Below are 19,755 nucleotides of genomic sequence, written 5' to 3'. Positions count from 1 at the left end.
ATACAAAATGTTATTGGCACCTGGAGCTTGATATTCAATTGCACAAAATGTGATGGGGATGTACCTGGAGCTTGATCTATTATGTTGGTTGTACCCAAGATTCAAAATACTGTCCATACAATTATTAGGGGAATTTCTGGTATTTTAGTACACTTTAGAAGCCCAAGTTCCTTGATTGTAATTTCACATATGAGTGTAACCCAAGTGACACACACACACACACACACATATATATATATATGTGTGTGTGTGCGCGCGCGCGCTAATGATCCATGTAACTTCTATTGCATCTATTATAATTAAATTGCAGCAACCCCTTGGCTTTTCGACATGGTCTCTACCACCAAATCTCCACCATTTCGTTGTGATACCACCATCAACGAGACAACCGTTGATTCGATCAATCCAACCATCAATTTAATCTTATTGAATTGGTCATCAACCCAACTGCCTCTAGTTGACTGCAGTTTACATACTTTTTTTTTTATACAAGATAAAAATTCTATTCTAGTCTAATCTAATGGAATGTTTGATACGGGGTAATGTTTTAAGATTCTTAGGAATGTTTAAAGATTCCTATGTTTCTTTGTAAATCATGCTAGGAATCAAATGCCAGGAGAATTTGGATTCCCCCTTTAAATCCCTCTCAGTAGGAATGTGTATTTCCTTTAAAACAGACAGGTATTTAGAATCTCAAGCTTAAAGGAAATTGTATTTTTTATAAATTAACAATTTTAACTATTTTTCCTTATCATTTAAGCAATTAAGATAAAATATAAAACAAATCATCAATATCTTTTCTCTTATCTTTATCTTTTCCCACCAAAATAACATAAACAGGATAAACAATTTTGTTGGTATATTTTTTAACAAAGTTCTATTTAGGTTTCACGTGTGGAAAAAATATATAAATATTTGAAGGGAACCTCCATTATTGTTAGGTATTCACTTTTACTGTTGTATGTGTATTGCTCAACAAATTATTAATAGTTTATATTTTGCTTTTCATTATTTATTTAGAAGAAGATTTTTTTTAAAGGACTTGGTAATTCACATTCAAATCTAAGGATAGAATGAGAAAAATAAATAATTCATTTAAGATTCTTAAGAATAAACCAAACATTATCATCTCACATTCTTAAGAATCTTAAGATCTTCCCAATGAAACCAAACATAGGAATAACTACATTCCTAAGCATCCAGATTGTAAGCAATCACATTTCTAGGAATCTGGATGTCAAGAGTAATGTATATTCCCCTGTACCAAACGCCACATAAATGTATATATATATATGAAACTCTCTTCTAGAGACTTGAATCTCAACTCTTGCCCCCCACTTCCCACAAGAACTTATACTTGATGCGCACACACATACTTTCAAAAATAAAGTGATTGGGTTAGTCGCACATGTTAGTCTTATTTTTTTGGAGAAAAGAAGTTTCACTGATGACACAGAATTTTTTTTGTACCAAATGGATCCCTTCTATCAATAATCTGTCCATTTATTAATAGAGAGATCACATGCCTCTCACATAATCTATATTAAAACCAAATTGTTCGTATTATAGCCACAAATCCATCTCCAGCCGACACCAGAGTCAACACTCCTCATCACCATGATCTATCTTCTATCTTCCTATGTAAATATTACAAAGACCCATTGCCAGTACCTAAAGAAACCAAAATGTCTAGAGAAATACCAACCATGCCACCAACGACCTACACCTAAACTATCACAACCTCAACCTGAACAAAGCCTAACATAGAAAGAAAACCAATTAGGCCCATATTAAAATAAGACTTCTTTTTTGATAAGTTAAAATAAGACATTAATTTCAAAATTTTTGGGCATTTAAGCCTGCATTTCCATGTAATATAAGTTACATTTGTTACTCTTCTTGTAGAAGTATCACATACAAAATTTTGCTCGAGAGACCACTAGGGTCAATACACAAGATATTGTGACCACCGGTACATTGTGCATCACAAAAACTATCTTAATAAAAAAGAAAAAATTAGATAAATTTTAATTAATTATAAAAATAAATAATAAAAAACCCTCTATTGCAGAGGCACAGCACCCTATTGACCCCGCCTATCTAATGCATTGTAAACTGTCGTTTATCATCTCCATGTCCATGTCTACCGTAAGGGTTGCTCTCACTGAAACCATGTTTACCTCCTTCAACTTTTCGCATTTTCCTTCTGAACTTTGAGGCACCACTATCTATGTTCAGATTCACCTTTGGTGGGTTTGAAAAACAGAAAGAAGCAGCAACAGCCTGCACAAAATACCCAGAACATGAGCATTATATTATATGTTGTATATTATATGGCACAACAAATAGAAATTCCTCAATTTGTCTTTTAAAAAATAAATTTCAGAATCAGAATCATTTGAACTTATGTCAACAAGTATGCCAAATCGGTTACACAGCTACACCTCCAGCCTAAACAAATCAAGTTGATGTCTACTCCAGCCTAAACAAATCAAGTTGATGTCTACTCCAGCCTAAACAAATCAAGTTGATGTCTAATAATGTCAGGGTAAGTAATCAGCACAGTCTGAATCTTGATATCTTTTTTTTTTTTTTTTTGATAAGTAAATAAGTGGGGTGATTTTTTTTAAACATTGATAGTTGGGGGTGAAGGGATTTAAACCTAGATGTCTCTGTTGGAAATGGCAAGAAGTGCCAATAAAGCTATAGGCTCTTGGCCTTGACATCTTTGAACCAAATACATGCTAATCACAAGCTACAGCATAGCTGGTTCTGGTTGAACCAAAAAATTCAGTTGTCTTCTCCCAAATAATACTTCAAATGCCCTGAGCTCCAGCCTGATGAGAAACAAATGCCTCTCCAAATATAGAAACCAGTCGAGCTGATTTCCTTTTTTTTCATCCCCTCATGGAACATACCACAAATGCCTAGAGGTTACAGCCTAAAGAACATCCAAAGTTCACAGATGATGAGATGTTATTGTAACCCTTAGATGAGGCATTCAAGCTCTATGTTGATCTAGGACTTTTTCTTTTCTTTTCTTTCTTTTTTATATATGATTAGATATTTTCCCATGCATATGTTTGGTTGGATAACATCTTTAGGTTCACAAATATGGAGAGGAACCTAATCCCAAAACTGAGGGCTTAGAATCTGCCCATTTGGATTCAAATGGAGACCCCATCTAGAAATCCATTGTTTTTTTTTTTTTTTGATAGGTCTAGAAATCCATTGTTCTATATGAACATGCCATAAAAATAAGTGTTAAAGAATTTAATAAAAATGTGACATCTTTTCACAACATGCTTTGTGCCATCCCTCAAGGATCAAAGAAAATACAAATTTTCAAAATGGGACACTCCAAAGGAACCTAAACTGAAAGGGTCCTTTCCCAGATTTAGTGGATATAAAGCTAACCCAAAACACCAATTTAACCAGCAAGGTGATACTTATTTGGAACCAAATTGCTCCAGACACGTAAATTCAAGAAAAGGCCATTACATTTTATACTGGCTAAAATATTATTTTTGTCTCTAAAAGTTCGAATGAAATTTGCTTTTCATCGCTAAACTTCAAAAGGATCGTTTTTTGTTCCTAAACCTTTTAACGAGTTCCCCCGCACCCCCCCAAATAGTTTAGGGGTGAAAAGCGAGATTCATGAAAACTACAGGGACAAAAACAATATTTTAGCCTTTTATATTTCTAGAACATTCCTATCACCCTTAAAATTGTTGTCAACAATACATACTAATATGTTGACACTGAATGACTGCAAGGATATTTAAAATGATAGAAGCTCCCGTTTACCAAGGAGAAAAGCTTTTACCTGCAGATCAAGGCGGTGAACATCAAAGATGTCTTTCATAGAGTGAGAGTTATATGCTAATATGTAGGATCTGTATGCATCTTTAGCTGACTGATTCAAGTAATAGTTACTGCCCACCAACTTCTCCTGCAATAATCCAAATACTCCAAACTAAATCCTGCAGTTTAATATAGAAGATATATTGACCATAAAATGTGGAAGCAGTAAAGTACCAGTTGAGACTGCACATTAGCCAACTTCTTTTGATCAAATTCATACTCTTTAACGGTGACTTTTTCTGCCTGAAAGTAGACATATCATCTTAGGATGCAAAACAAGCAGCTATACAGCAACAATTTATTATGAGAAACAAAGAGAAAACCTATTGGCCACTAATTTAATCCCTGCTCAGTTTCTTCACAGGACATTCCTCCACAAAGCAATATAGTCTTCTTCTTCTTCTTCTTCTTCTTCTATTTTATTTTATTTATTTATTTCTAAATATAGGTAAATTACACATGCACTAAATGGGCCTTGGACCCAATTCCCCATCCCCATTATTCATTTTATTCTAAACTTTAAGTTATACAATACCAAAAAAAAAAAACCCTAGCCTCTTCACTTCCTACTATAGATAGAGGTGTCTACTTTAACATAAGGATTGTCTAAATCAGTGGCCTCCAGTTTGGTTTGTTGGATTGCTTTTACTTTTCTTATTAGGTGCTATACCTTTAGATAGCGAAGAAATTGCAACTCTTCAGGTATCAGAAAAAGCAGAGCATTTCCTATTGCACCTTCCCCACGAGCTGTTCGGCCAACCCTATGAACGTATTCCTGAGAGCAGTAACCCCAAGCTAAATTACAACAGTATTCTGTATTCTCAACATAGACGAATAGAATAGAAAACAGAGATTATCTTAATTAGTGGAGGACGGGGGTATGGTGAAGTAATTACCTTGGGATCATCAGGGGGATCATACTGCACAACCCAATCCTACAAACGAAGAAAAGGGAAAAATAATAATAATAAAAATCAAAACCATATCAAGAATAATAATTACAGAAATTAATTTTACTGAAAACATAATAATTGGGTCACTTAGTAAACAAAAGAAGCATACCACATCAGGAAAATCAAGCCCACGAGCAGCAACATCAGTACATAGCAAGATCCCCTTCTCTGCTTTGCAGAAGTTAAAAAAAGTAGTTGTCCTTTTCAGCTGCTTTTGCTTTCCATGGTAATCAAGGCAGTCCACCTGAATGTATCTCAGTAGTTCGGAATGGAATTTGACCGAGTTGCATGAAGAGAAGAAGACCATTACTTTCTTTGACATATTCCTTTTCAAGAAGGAATACAAAAGAATAAATCTCTTGGCGCTGGGCACAACACAATAGCCTTGCTGCAGCCCTTCATTGGTGACCTATAACACCCAGGACCTTGTCAGATTTCAAAGGTAAGGGCTGCAGAAGAAGCAACATGATATAAATTCAGGACATCCAAACTAAGTGGTTAAATGAACAAGGACACTGACACAGGACATGTGGACATGGAAATTCTTGAAAAATTAGGACACCGAATGGTGAAGATACGATATTTAATTACTTAATCAATTAATATATATTTTTAGGCATATTTTATGTTTATTTTAAGTTTTCAAAATAAATAAAAACTATCAAGAGATTCAAGACCTTTAAAATATCTAAAATCCAAGGAATTTTTAGAACATCTTTTTTTTTTTCTCCCAACACACTGAGGACAAGCATGCAGTCCACAGCATTATTGTCCGTACTTCTTAGATTTCCATATGAAGAGGGTCTCATTCTTAAAAAAACGATATTACCAGGCCATATTTTAAAGCCACAGCCTTATACTCAAAGACATCCAATAACATTAGTGTGAAAATGTACAATAAATATCAAGTTAACACATGTGACAGCAGTAAAGCTGTAAATAGCAATTATTTGATAGAAGACCGCTCACCGTCACAACAAGCTATTTCTGTGTACTGCATGTCAAGTAGTAGTATGTAAATTAAATTTATCTACCTTATTTCTCCCAGCATCAACGTCAATATAGATAGGAGTTGTCTGAAATGATAAGCGTGCCAGATCCTCAACCTACAAATTTACATAAAAATTGGAATCCAAAGTAAAACCAAACTATTAAATTTATACACACACGCACAAGAAGAGAAAAAGTATGTTGATACAAAATTATTTTCACCAAAAAATAATGAATTTAAAATGATAAATAGCATAAAATATTTTTTAACGTAAAACATAAAAATGATTAACTACTATGTAGTTTGGAAATGACTAACCTTCCTAGTCTGGGTAGCTGAAAATAAAGCGGTTTGCCTATTCTGCACATTAAGTAGTGATGCACAATCAGTTAAATAACCTTGGATATTACCACAAATGTTATAGCAAATGATTTCAACTACTAACTGAGAGAGTAAATGGAAATGAGAATATTTCCAGATCTAATCAATACATTGCCAAACAAAGCTGAAGCTTTTCAAAAAAATAAATTGCATGCTATATGTAGAAATTGACTAATAAATAACAACTATGTCCTTAGCAGCAATGTCCTACTCCTAGCATCAGAGCCACAATCCTAATTCCAAGTGGTAGAATATTGGAATCTATGAATTAGCTGACATAGTGTGTGCGTGTTTATATATCCTCACCCTCCAATCATTCTTGTGGGAGGAGAAGTGTCATAGGACCAAAGCTCATTGAAACCAATAAGTGAGACGGTTCTTTCAATTAGTACATCCATTCCAAGGAAGCAAAGTTATCAACCAAGACCCAGGTTGAAAAACTAGTTATTGCAACTACAAGAAGTAAGGCATTTTATCAACTTGCTTTGTCAGTAAAGTTAACAACAACATAAAAAGCCTTAGTCCCAAAATTTTGGGGTCAGTTGTGGATCCTTAACAGATTAGTTAAGGTCAGCTATATGTATTCTTTTTCTCCATTCTACTCTATCTAAAATCATACTCTCTATTACTTCCTCAATTGACATGTTCTTTTTATTATTTCTACTAACGTGATTCTGTCAGTAAAGTTAACATTGTGTTAAAAAATGCACGTCTGCTCAGCCCAGTAATATAACCTTCTTCAGAACAAATAAATATTTGTTCACGCACAACTTTACTTTCCCTCCACTGGGATCTTGGGAAGTACCAAATGGAGGAAAGGAAAAAAAAAAATCTAAATTAGTTTAGAAATGCTAGGGAAACAAAGTCAGTTTCACACCATTACCCTCTCCTTTCTATTTCTTTTTCTTTTTCTTTTTTCCTAAGAACCAAACACAACCTGGTTCTACGGTTACATTTGGTGAAAGTTTGACACAGCATAATTGCCATATAGATTACCTTTGGTAGCAGCTTAATAATCTGCTTCATTTCTTCCTCAAAGTTTGATTCTAGTATCCTGTCAGCTTCATCAATCATTAGACACTGCAAGTTCAATTTTAAAAAGAAAACAGTAATTAGAACGTGTATAGAGAAATTGCATGGTATAACTAGCTTTAACTTAAGAAAAAATAACATTATTCAAGATATCATCACATAACAACTTAAAATTAAGGCCCCTTGCAAATCTTTGACTGGTCTGTTTTTTTGGGTCAAGACAATTTTTTAAGTGGTTAATAGAATCAAAATGGCACAAATGATGTGAATACATTTTTTTTAAAACAAAATTAAATATTAAACAAATTGGCCACAACAGAAAACCCTACTAAGATAGGGATCATGCATTGACTATTTTATATAATCTCTAGAGACTAAGGATGAACAAACCAACTTTTTCTTTTTTCTTTTTTTAATAAGGATGAGTAAATAAGCAATATATTGGCTACGATTAATGTCACCTTTGTGGAATTTACAATCAATCAAGTCAGTACATGTTAGGGATTTAAACAGTATGATGACTCAATGAAGGACAAAAGAATGCCAAGAGCCTTGTAGTCCAATTGATTGGCATCCCATAGTGTTTCCAATAGAGACATCTGAGGTTCAAATCTCCGAACCCCCAACTATTTAATTATCCAAAAAAAAAAAAAAAAAACCAAGAGCCTTGTAACTCAATTGGCGACACCACCTAACATCTAGGGTTCAAATCCCCCTCCTCCAACTATCAAATTATCAAAAAGAAGCACAAGAGAACACAATATTTTTTTTTTAAGTAAGTTTTGGCCCCATGGAAGGGGAAGTTCAACCTAGTGATCTATGCTTCATGGGGCATGGTCCCTAGCCAATTGTGCTACCCTTGGGGTTACAATTATATTAGTCTTTTGTGAACTGAAATTCTTCCCATTCCCATCCCTAGTCTCAAAGAAAACTTCGCCCAAGGAAACAAATGGACTTCAACTATATTGATGCTCATAATTTATAAAATAATTAATGTGCCTCATTCCAAAGAAATTAATTAAATATGCATTATAAGGTAAAGACTCTATCTAATGAATAAATCACACCCCAGATTTATTAGAGGCAAATGTAATCAAACACAGGAGTGAACTCAAACCTAAGCAAGAAACTAGTCAAAATTCAACTCAAAATCCTCTCAAAAACGGACCATTGCCATCACTCATATGCAATACTGAGAAATAGTACGTATTTATTAAGCAAATATCGAATTCTTAAACAGTATCTATCCATATCATCTCTTCTTTGTTGGTAGGTTGTAGGCCCATAATGCAATCCAAGAAGGGCTAGTTTCATAATGTTGTAGCTTTGTGAAAGCTGCTTGAAAGAAATGCTGTATAAAGCAGCTGCGGCATTTTTGCTATAATATTGTTTGATATATGATTTGTAGAAGCATCCGTGTACATTCAAAATGCTTTGATTAGTTTAGTAAATATTATTGAAGAAGTGCTGTAAACATTTGAAGTTACCAAAATGGATATCATGGTATGATTTGAGGACAACATTAGAATTTATAACAGCAATGCTTTTTTTTTTTTTTAGATGACCTGGAAACTCACCAAGTAGGGCCCTTTGGACCCACTCCTAGGAGTAAACCACCATCAATCAGAACCGTGTATCACGTAATCCAGGGAACTCCTAGTAGAGGATCAAACAAAGGATGTCTAGGTCTACAACTCATCCCAAGCATCCAAACACTAGGATGCACCCTGACGGGTTACAACAGCAATACTGTTAAAAGTTTAAAGTTACAAAACAAGTTCCGAGGAGAAAATCACCCATAGCAATATTCTCCTAAACAGCTAATAGCGCATAATACATAGAAAAATATTAACAACAACAACATCAATAATGTTAAAGAATTGAGTGTGCAATACCTTCAAGCTTTTATACATGAATCCCTTGGTATTTTGAAGATGGTCAAGCAGTCGACCAGGGGTTGCAACTAATAAATTCACTCCCTTGACAATACGCTCTGCTTCCGTTCTTCTAGCTGAACCACCAATAACCAAACCAAGAGTTTGGGAATGGTACTTAAGAAGGTCTTTTGCCACAGAATGGGTTTGTATTGCTAGCTCCCTTGTTGGGCAAATAATGATGACTCCGGTTCCATTACGAGGAGCAAAACGGATGTGATGTAACAACTCGACAGCTGGTATTAGAAAAGCAAGAGTTTTCCCAGAACCTGTCCTTGCAGCTCCAAGAACATCTTTACCAAGCAAGAGTGGCGGAATTGCTCTCGCTTGAATCTACATTGCATTTTTAAAGAAAAAGAAGTAAAAAATAGTAGTAAGCATAAGCATTCTTCCTCAAACATAAACTTACAACAAGAAAGTATAATAAAGACACTATATTTGATTAACACACAAGACATAACATAATGACCCATGAAACAATTATGCATGAAATTCATTCTCTAGCTCTATACAAAGTGAGACAATTTCCATTGCTAGAGACTTTTACATAATCACCCAAATATTTTCACAGCAAGTTGTTAATAGTCAAATGTTGTTAAATAATGATAGTTAAGCTTCAATTGAAACAAGGAAACCAAAATTATAAGAAAGAAAACATAGTAAGAGAAAGCAAAAGAAACCTGAGTCATATGTTGAAATCCTATATCCTTAATAGCATTGCGAGTGGGTTCAGAGAGACCCAGAGATTCAAATGACTCAGAGCTCATAATCCCACCACCACCACTCTTCACCTTCTTCTTCTTCTTCTTCTCCTCCTCCTCCTCCTTTGATTCCTCGCCATTCTCTCTCTCTTCCTCTTCCTCTTCCTCTTGCGTTTCCTTCTCTTCTTCAATCTTCATCTTCTTCTCCTTCTTCTCCTTCTTATCCTTCTTCTTCTTCTTCTGTTTCTTCATTTCATTCTCCTCCTCGACTTTGTTAGCTTCTTCTTCTTCATGGTTTTGAGGCAGCTCAACCTCCTCAGCAGCTGAATTCTTGTTAGGCCTATTTCTCTTCCGCTTCTTCTTCTTTGTTTCGTCCACGACCGTCGTCGTCGTCGTGTGCTTTTGCTCTGCTTCTTCTTCGGCCATGGGAGCAGCTGATTCGAAATTCGGAAGAAGATTGTGTGTGTTTCTCTCTATAGGGTTTTTGGTCAGCGAATATTACTAAACCCTAGCGGCCCACCAGCCCAGATACTCACCATTTATAGATTGGGCCGGACTAAGGCTAAAACCCAGTTCCACGAATCACTAGTTGGGTTAATCATTTTTTTTTTTCATTTTAGTTTGTTAAATTTAAAAATTGACATTTTATTCCATTGAATAAATCAATTTTTATTCTTAAAATTGCAAAACGATGTCGTTTTAGGAGTGTTCGGTGAAATTTTTTAACAGCAAACACATATTAAGAAATTTATACAAGTAGATGAGATAAGTGTCAAGTTTATGTGAATCTCAGTCATCTTCCCATTAAGGAGTTATACAATATAACGTCTCCATGTCCTTGCTCGGTTTGGGGTATTGACATCATAGGGAGGATTGCCCTAGGGCTTCTAACGAACATTATTATATCTTAGTGATTATAAACTACTTTACCAAGTGGATAGAGGCAGTGTCTTTATTTGACATTGAAAGCTAAGCATGTGGCTTGATTTATTGAAGTAATATCATTTGTTGGTTTAGGATTTTGCACAATGCAGTTACTAATAATGCCATGCACTTGATGTTCAAAAGGTTATTTCAGACATTCAAAATCATCATAAGTTTTTTTCCTTACAAACCTCAAACCAGTGGAGCAATGGAAATGGCAAATAACAACATCAAAGTCATCTTGGAGAAAATGATTAAAGGCCAAAGGAAATAAGCTAAGAAACTACTGTTTACTTTATGGGGTTATAGGACATTGATCAAATCTTCTACATGGGAACACCTTATTCTTTAACCTATGGTACAGAGGCGATTCTACTTGTTAAGATCAAGGTAGTCAAAGGCGACAAGGCGCCAAAAAGGTGCTAGCCCAAGTGTAGCGAGGCACCAAATTCTAAATATAGTTATTTTATATATAAGGTCCCAATCTAATGTATTTATGTATAAGAATATTATATAAACAAATTTGACTCCGTTCCTATTGGATAGGAGCTGGTCTATAGAACCAGATTTGGGGTTTGAATCCCAACTAAAAAATTAGTCTCCATCCAAATATCAACTAAGTCTAAATATTAACCACAAATCACCATCAAAAAATTAGTTTCCATCCAAATATCAACTAAATCTAAATATTAAACCAAAATATTGTTCATAACTTCATATTAAAAAGAAGAAAACTCCTAAACAAAACATTGAACTTCATGACTATCCATGACAAAACAAAAGCATTTGAAGATTGAACATTCTAATAGGCTAATAGCTTGAACATGGTTGTTAGTTTTAATCTAAAGGTCATCATCAGACTCTTCACTCAAGTTTCCATCACTTTCAAAACCCCTTGAAACAAATTTATAACCATCAACGTTCTCTTCCTCAGTCTCATCAGAATCAACATATTCCTTTTCAATATTTGGTTGGGATGTTGAGGCCTTTGAGCTTGCCCTTGATTTTGTTTGGAATATAGTTCTTTGGTTCTCCAACACCAACAACTCTTGCCACTACACCCCATGTCAAACCATCATCGTCCTCATCAAAAACCAACTCATCTTCAACATTCATATAAGATTCAGCACCCATTTCCCCCAATAGCCATTCATTACTTTCATCTATATCATCTAAGGTGATGGGATCAATAACATCACACTTATCATATCGTGCCTTCATCTTTTGATTATACTTCACAAAGACTAAATCATTTAGTCGCTTTTGTGCTAGTCTATTCCTTCTTTTTGTGTGAATCTACAAGCATTTATGAAAACTAAGTATTAGACTATTAGTGAATAATTAAACCATTAAAATTTTCTATGAAATAAAGTAGCTCATCAAAGGATAAAATCTATTTATCATACTTAAAAACTCACCTGCTCAAATACACTCCAATTACGCTCACAACCACATTCACTACAAGTCAAACTCAAGATTTTTATAGCTATCTGTTGCAAATTTAGAGTTAAGCTCCCATACAGACTCCACCATTCAGCTATCTTAAAAAAATGAATAATGATATACGATATACATAGAAGTTAGATTTTTTATTTGTAAAAGTGCCACTGTTCTAGTCATTTTAAGTTAGATATAAATGCTTTCTTATCCGGAGCCCTTGTCTTTCTTGATCTTTCCACCAATGGAATGCCAAAGAGTCCTTCAGCTTTCTTATACATGGATAGCTCAAACATGATTTTGACCTGAATTTCAATTCTTGGAACTAGTCTTTCTATACAAGCATACGATTCTTCATTTTTCTCTATCTTAAGATCGAAATAGAAATACTCTAGATTCAAGAAATGACCCACTGCATGCAAAGGCCGATGTAGTTGACATTCCCATCTCTCATCAATGATTTTAAAAATATTTGAATGCCTTTCTTTATTCTCATTAAAAGCTTTTATAATAGCTTCTTTGGCCTTATCCATTGCCTTATATATATAACCCATAGCTGGTTTTCTCTCATTATCAACAAGGTGAAGAACTCGAACAAGAGGGCCCATAACTTTAAGAATGTAAACTATAGTATTCCAAAAGGAAGGCATCAAAATCCCTTCTACTACTCGTCTAGCATTTGCTTCCTTTGCCCATCTACTACGAACCCACTCCTCAAAAGTAAACATGACCCTTAGGTTATGCCTTTGCTTATAAATGTAAGATGTGAAGTGCAATTTTCCCAACCCTAATTAGCTCTCTTTGGTTTGTGTATTCTCTCATCATATTTAACACACCCCCATGGTTGTAGATATATCCAATTAATTGAATGGCTCTTTCCAAAGTTTTTGCAATTCTAGGAATTTTTCCAATGCCCTTCAATATAAGGTCAGTGCAATGTGCAACACATTGAGTCCAATACAAATTGGTCATTTTACTTCCAACAACTTCCCAACCAACACATAATTAAATCCATTATCTAATACTTCTTGGACTACATTAACCTCCCCAATCTGATCTACAAATGCATCAAGTAATTCGAAAGTTTTTTCCCCAGTTTTCATAAAAGATGATGCATCAATTGACTTCACAAACATGATTCCAGATGGGCAATTCACCAAAAAGTTTATCAAGGTCCTATTGGTTCTACTAGTCCACTTATCAGACATAATAGAACAACCATGTTTCCTCTAAGATTCTTTGTGACCACTCAATAACTCATTTGTGTAAGTCACCTACTTTTTGAGAATTGAAACTCTTAACTCATGGTAACTAGGAGGCTTCATATTTGGACTATACTGCCCAATAGCTTCAACTGTCCATTTAAATTCATCTAAGCAAGCAATATTGAATGGTATACCGGCTATATAAAATAGTCGGCCAATATACTGACAAGCTTGTGCTCTTTTCTTTTTGTCAAATTTATCATAGATGTTAGTTTGCTTCATCCTATCATGTTTTCTAAGCTCAACCACTTTTTTGGGCTTTAATGTCACAAAAGAATCCATGGGACCTTTCAAATTTTTAGACTTTGACATTAATTTCACAGTTTTCATTCGGGTGCTACTACCAACCCCTTTCCTATTAGAGTTAGACATGGCAAAACGGGTTAGAATTTGAGAATCAACCCAACCCGACTCGAAAAATACCTAACCCGAATTTTTTAAACCGAAGCAAAACGGGTTGACCCATGACCCGACTCGTTAAAAAAAATTCGCTAAAAAAATATTTAGACTACGTCCTGATACTAGGTGCATAAAGCACAAAGTACCATAACCAATAGTTAATAGATTATATATATTCACACTTCACATGAGACAACAGACAAGACAAGACAATCACTAAGAACTTCACATTCAATTTGACTATTTGAGCTTCACAACTAATAAGAGCTTCACAGACATGAGAGTGTGAGACAAGACAACCATTAAAAAAAAGAAAAGAAAAGAAAAAACCTCATTAAATTTGACTAGCTGACTAACTGTAGTCCAAAGGCACAAACGTGAAACATGACAAACCACAAAGGCCAAAGCTTCCTTAGTTCCTCAACTCTTGTGCCTCTGCCCTTCTTTTCACACTTTCACACATTTCACACTTTTTAAGTTTCACACAAAGCTTGCGCCTCGACCCTTTCAGCTTTTCTCCGCCTCTACTCTTTTCTTTTCTTTTATCTTCTCCTCTTAGTTCTTTCAATCCTTAAATCTTCACTCTTCAGACCAATCTTCCTCTTTCTCGGCATATATGCTCTACACTCCACTGCTACTTTCTTACTTTTGTATCTCTCGCCACCCACAGGTCACACAGCCTATATCTCGCCACCTGCTCACCCATTTAAGAGGAGCACAATCATAAATCATCAACAAGGGTGAAGGTAAGTTAAATCCTTTTCATCATTCTCTTAAATTCCTAAATGTTTTAAGTTTTTGGATTGATTTTTTAATATTATGATTTAGCAATAGTAATATAGTATACTGCTCTACTAACATTATATTTAATTGTTTGTGTGTTTGATTGTTGAAAAAATTGAAAATGTCATTGACTCATTGTCATTTGGATGAATGTCTTATGTTCACAATTTCTTTAGATGTTTTAAATAGACTAAAATTTTAATTATATATTTTGCTTTGATAATTAGAGTACAACGGCTTCTCCGACTGTAAATTTGGAAAGTGATGATGATGCTGTAATTATGGATACTTCTACTAATCCTTCACTATCTTTAAGAGTTAATTCAAAATCAAAGGTTAAGAAACAAAAAAGAGTTTCAGGGGGAAAAAAAAAAAAAGGAAAAATAACACACTTCTTTAATTTGGACTGAATTTGTGAAATTGCCTATTGATGAAGAAAGGGTTAAGTAAGGCTATTTATTAATGGTGTGGGAAAATATTTTTGGTAGATAGTCATGATGGAACATCAAACTTGCACTGCCATCTTCTCAAATGCTTAAAACGAAATGAAATAAAATAAGATGGTGAAGAAGAGGGTAGGGTATTACAAAACAAGATAACTCAAGAAGAGTTTCATGAAATGTTAGCGGAGGCTATTATTAAACATAATTTACCATTTAGCTTTGTTGAGTATGAGGGCATTAGACAAGTTTTCAGCTATCTAAATTCAGATGTTAAACATATTTCTAAGAATACTTCAAATGCTAATGTTCTAAAACTTTACAAGAAAGAGAAAGATGACGTTAAAAATAAGTTGAAATCAATTCTTGGTATAATATGTTTGACTTCAGATTTATGGACCTCTGTTACCAGTGAGGGATATATTTGTTTTACGGCGCATTACGTGGATGAGAATTAGGAATTGAAAAACATCATCTTGAATTTTTGTCATATGCCACTTCCATACACGGGAACTCTTTTATTGGAGAAAATTTTAAGTTTCTTGGAAGAATGGGGTATTGAGAATAAAATATTTTTCATTACTTTAGATAATGCATCTAATAATGATAATTGACAAGATTGTAAGATTATATCTCCTTAAAGAAAATTTTATGTGGCCCACATTTGAAGATGAAACTCATGTCTTAAGTTTCTTATTTCATGTCTTAAGTTTCCTATTTGTGAAAGTTACATTTTAGATATAACATTCTTTAGTAACTCTCAAATGGTGTAACCCATTTGATTAATAAATACCATGAAGTTACAACTTTTAAGCTCCTTGATGGAATGAGAGTTATGGAAATCTTCATCTAAAAGGGTCCCTAGTCTAGCCTATATATATAGCCTGTGTTTCCATCAAAAGGATATGTGTGAGGAAAATACCATAGATTAGAAGACCCTTTTATATACACTATCATCATATAGTGAGTCTTTTTTTCTTCAAAGATTTAAACAACTATGGCTGGAGGTATGTGTATTTTATTCCGCAACCCTAAGTTTATCTTACAAAGATTTCATAAAGAAAAAGCTTAATGAGGGGGGTTTATTATTATGTGATGGTATCTTTTTTCATGTGCGTTGTGGTGCTCATATATTGAATCTTATTGTTCAAGAATGATTGAAAGTAATAGATGACTCGATGATTAAGATCTGAGAAACTATGGAATATCTTAAAGGATCAAAGAGTAGAATGTGCAGATTTGATGAATGTGCCAAGATAGTTGATATAAAGAGAACAAATGGTTTATGTTTAGATGTGTGTACAAGATGGAATGCAACATATGACATGATTGACAGTGCTACAAGATATCGTTCTGTGTTGAACCATTTAGCAGAGAAAGATGCTAATTTCAAGCATTGACCAACAAAGGATGAATGGAATAGAGTTGAAAGGATAACTCAGTTTTTAAAACCTTTCAATGACATTACAACTCTATTTTCTAGAACTGATTACCCTACAACAAATCTATATTTTCAAGGAGTGTCTCAAATTGAATTGCTCTTACTTGAAGAAATGGAGAGCCAAGATTCATTTATCAGTAATATGGCAGAACAGATGAAATGTAAATTTGACAAATATTGGGATTGTTATATTGTGGTGCTAGTTTGTGCCATTGTTCTTGATCCAAGGTATAAGTTGGATTATGTGGACTTTACTTTCAAGAAAATAGAACCAATTGAACACATTACTGAAATGAAGGTGGAGAGCGTTCAAACTACATTGTATAAGCTTTTTTCAGAATATGAATGCCCCAAGCCTGTGGCCACTACAAATGTTTCATCTTGTGTTGGGAGTTCTAGTCATACTAGCGGTGTTGTGGATGATCTTGATGATGATGAAGATATTGAAGATGATGTAAGTGAATTGAATTTTGTTTGGTATATGTTGTGCTATGTTTTTTTAATAATAAAGATTGTAATGTTGTGTGGTATTATTTTTCATTGCAATTTTTTTTAATGATTAGGAATTTGAGCATTATGAAAGTGGACGTGGTGCAAAAAAAAAAAAAAAATCTCAGTTGGACTTGTATTTAGAAGAACCTAGACTTAGCAAGAAGAAAAATTCAAAGTTGGAAATTCTCTCTTGGTGAAAAGAGAATTACAATTGGTTTCCAGAGCTCTCTTTATTGGCACAGGATCTCATGAGCATTTTGATAACCACTGTTGCTTCTGAATCAAGTTTTAGCACTAGGAAAAAAATTCTTACTCCGAATCGATCACGTCTTTTACCTGAGAATGTGGAAGCTACGTTGTGTACTAAAAGTTGGCTATGTGGATTTGAAGGTAATTTAATTTATTTATAGTCATAATTATACAATTTTAATTCTTTATTGATTTGCTTTCATGGTACCTTAAGTTATATTAAAATATTGTATTATAGATAAAGATGCTGACGAAATTGGCCAACTTGAGCTACACTTTGCAAGTATGAATATTTGTAGTGCTGAATCTGCTACCAACATAGAGTAGATTGATATTGAAGTGTAATTCTTATAAAATATTTACTTATTCTTCTTTACTTAATATGTTATGTTTATTTTGAAATATTTTTTTGTTTAGTTTATTTTTCTAAGTAATCTGACTTTACTATTATTTTAAATGCAATTGGAACATGTGCACTTAAGAAGGCCAATAACTTGATATGGTCCATGACATGTGGTTTTTTTTTTTTTTTTCCTTTTTCTTTTTCTTTTGTGGGAATGATGTTATTAGTGATGTAAACTTAAAATATACTTTTTATAAGTTTACAAGTTTGCTATCATGTGTGTGAATTACTTACCTTTCTACAAAAAAATCAAACATTTATTTTAAATATCTTGATTTTCCATGCTAATTATGTATTTAAATTTTTACAGAGTAAGAATCTGAACTTTTTGTACTGGTGCTAGACTTATTGATAAGGATAGGTCATGATTCATATATAATGGTTACATATATTTATTTCTTTCTTGATTCATGGGCACTTTCTCTGGTGGCACTAGTATGTATAGAAGTATTGTCCTCATGTGAAGTGGTGTCATGTGACCTAAGTATGCAAATACTTCTTTGATAAAGGAGTTTGAATGTAGAAGCAAACTTTAGCTTACTAGCAAGATTCCCCTTCTAACACCCATTCTGTTTTGGCGATCTTTAAAGCTGATTAAGTTGGTCTTGCTAGCTACTACTGGGTGGCTTTTCTACATACTAGTGTAGGACAATGAATTGTACAGCCGATATTCAGATTAGCTAGCTTTATTGACTTTTGCATCATTAGTAAAGCTGATTAAGATGGTTTGCTGGCTTACTTGTTTTGTTTTGTTTTAAGATCTATCTATTTTTGAAGTTGTAAACTTGTAATTATATGCATTTTGATAATGAACTATTAACATTGAATACTTTTTCCATCATGAATTTATAACTATAAATAATTTTTATCATGCTCAAAACTGTCAGAATTGAAATGATATTAACAAGTGGCATAAAGTGCAATTCATTTCTTTAATTGATTTTATTTATTCTCTCTAAACAAGTTGTCATTGATTTGTTTTTGTAATTGAAAAAGAAAAAGAAAAAAAAAAACTTGTTTGAAAAATACGGGTCAACCCAACCTGACCTGCGACCCGACCTGAACCGCCCGTTTTGCCACGTCTAATTAGAGTATGATTTTTCCCTTTTTGGATAACTTCTACTTCCTCTACCTTATCATCATTTACATCCTCAATTTCAATCATATTATCTATATCATCAAAATCAAGCATCTTGTCATAGTTTTCCTTCTCAGTCTTCTTCTCGGCCATATAATGCGCAAGCTCTTCTCTAACATGATCAGGACATTTTAAACACTCTGTAATGTTTTTAAAATTCCTCACTTGATGCTGCTTTACTCTATGTATCCCTTCCTTTGTGACTTTATTACAAAAGAGGCAAGTCACTGAATTTTTTTCTTCAACATTAGCTAAATAATTATATTTTCATCTCGGATCTTTTCTCTTCCCATTATCTGAAGCCATTCTACATATAAAAAAATAAAACCCAATACAATACATTTAATAGGATTCTATATTAAGCTAGCTATGTATCATTTACTATGGTTTAAGCTCTGGAAATTGAGGGAAGCAATGAGTTTAAGAAAAGGAAAATATAGGAAAAGAAAATAGCGAAAGATAAGGGAGAGTTGCTATGAGATAGTCAGAGTCTAAGAGAGAAGGGTAAAGGAAAAAAAAAAAAAAAACGGAGAAAAAATAGAGAAGGAAGAGTTGCGAGAGAAGGGTATGGAAAAAAAAAAGTAGAGAAAATACAGAGAGGAGAGAGTTGTTGGAGACAGTCAGAGTCCAAGAGAGAAGGGTAAAGGGTAAAGGGTAAAGGGAAAAAAAAAGTAGAGAGGAGAGAGTTACTGGAGACAAAGAGTCCAAGAGAGAAGAGTAAAGGAAAAAAAAAAAAAAAGCAGAGAAGAAATAGAGAGGAAAGAGTTGCTGGAGGCACCAAGGCAATGAGAGAGTGTAAAAAAATAAAATAAAATAAAAGAATAGGAAAAAATTACCTGATGTTGGTTGATTGCCGGCAGCCATTGGCCCACTCTTAGTGGACCCTCTCTTCCAAACCCTAGAAGAAGAAGAAGAAATACCAATGCTA

General features: G+C 33.9%; 1 protein-coding gene across 1 annotated transcript; it reads right to left on the bottom strand.

The window, feature by feature from the left end:
* Window positions 1-1,834: 1,834 nt before the first annotated feature.
* LOC115969148 (DEAD-box ATP-dependent RNA helicase 27-like) lies at window positions 1,835-10,349 on the bottom strand. The gene is made up of 11 exons (XM_031088716.1): window positions 9,836-10,349; window positions 9,117-9,488; window positions 7,186-7,269; window positions 6,127-6,168; window positions 5,852-5,923; window positions 4,927-5,226; window positions 4,761-4,799; window positions 4,535-4,639; window positions 4,039-4,107; window positions 3,827-3,952; window positions 1,835-2,283 (listed from the first exon to the last, which is right to left on the bottom strand). The coding sequence occupies exons 1-11, from the start codon at window positions 10,280-10,282 to the stop codon at window positions 2,101-2,103; spliced, it is 1,839 nt and encodes a 612-aa protein (XP_030944576.1). The 5' UTR covers window positions 10,283-10,349; the 3' UTR covers window positions 1,835-2,100.
* Between the last annotated feature and the right edge of the window lie 9,406 nt (window positions 10,350-19,755).

The sequence above is a fragment of the Quercus lobata genome, chromosome 11 (assembly GCF_001633185.2).
Source record: "Quercus lobata isolate SW786 chromosome 11, ValleyOak3.0 Primary Assembly, whole genome shotgun sequence".
Lineage (NCBI taxonomy): Eukaryota > Viridiplantae > Streptophyta > Magnoliopsida > Fagales > Fagaceae > Quercus > Quercus lobata.
The sequence above is the reverse complement of the archived record's forward strand: the minus strand, read 5'-3'. Positions and strand labels throughout refer to the sequence as shown.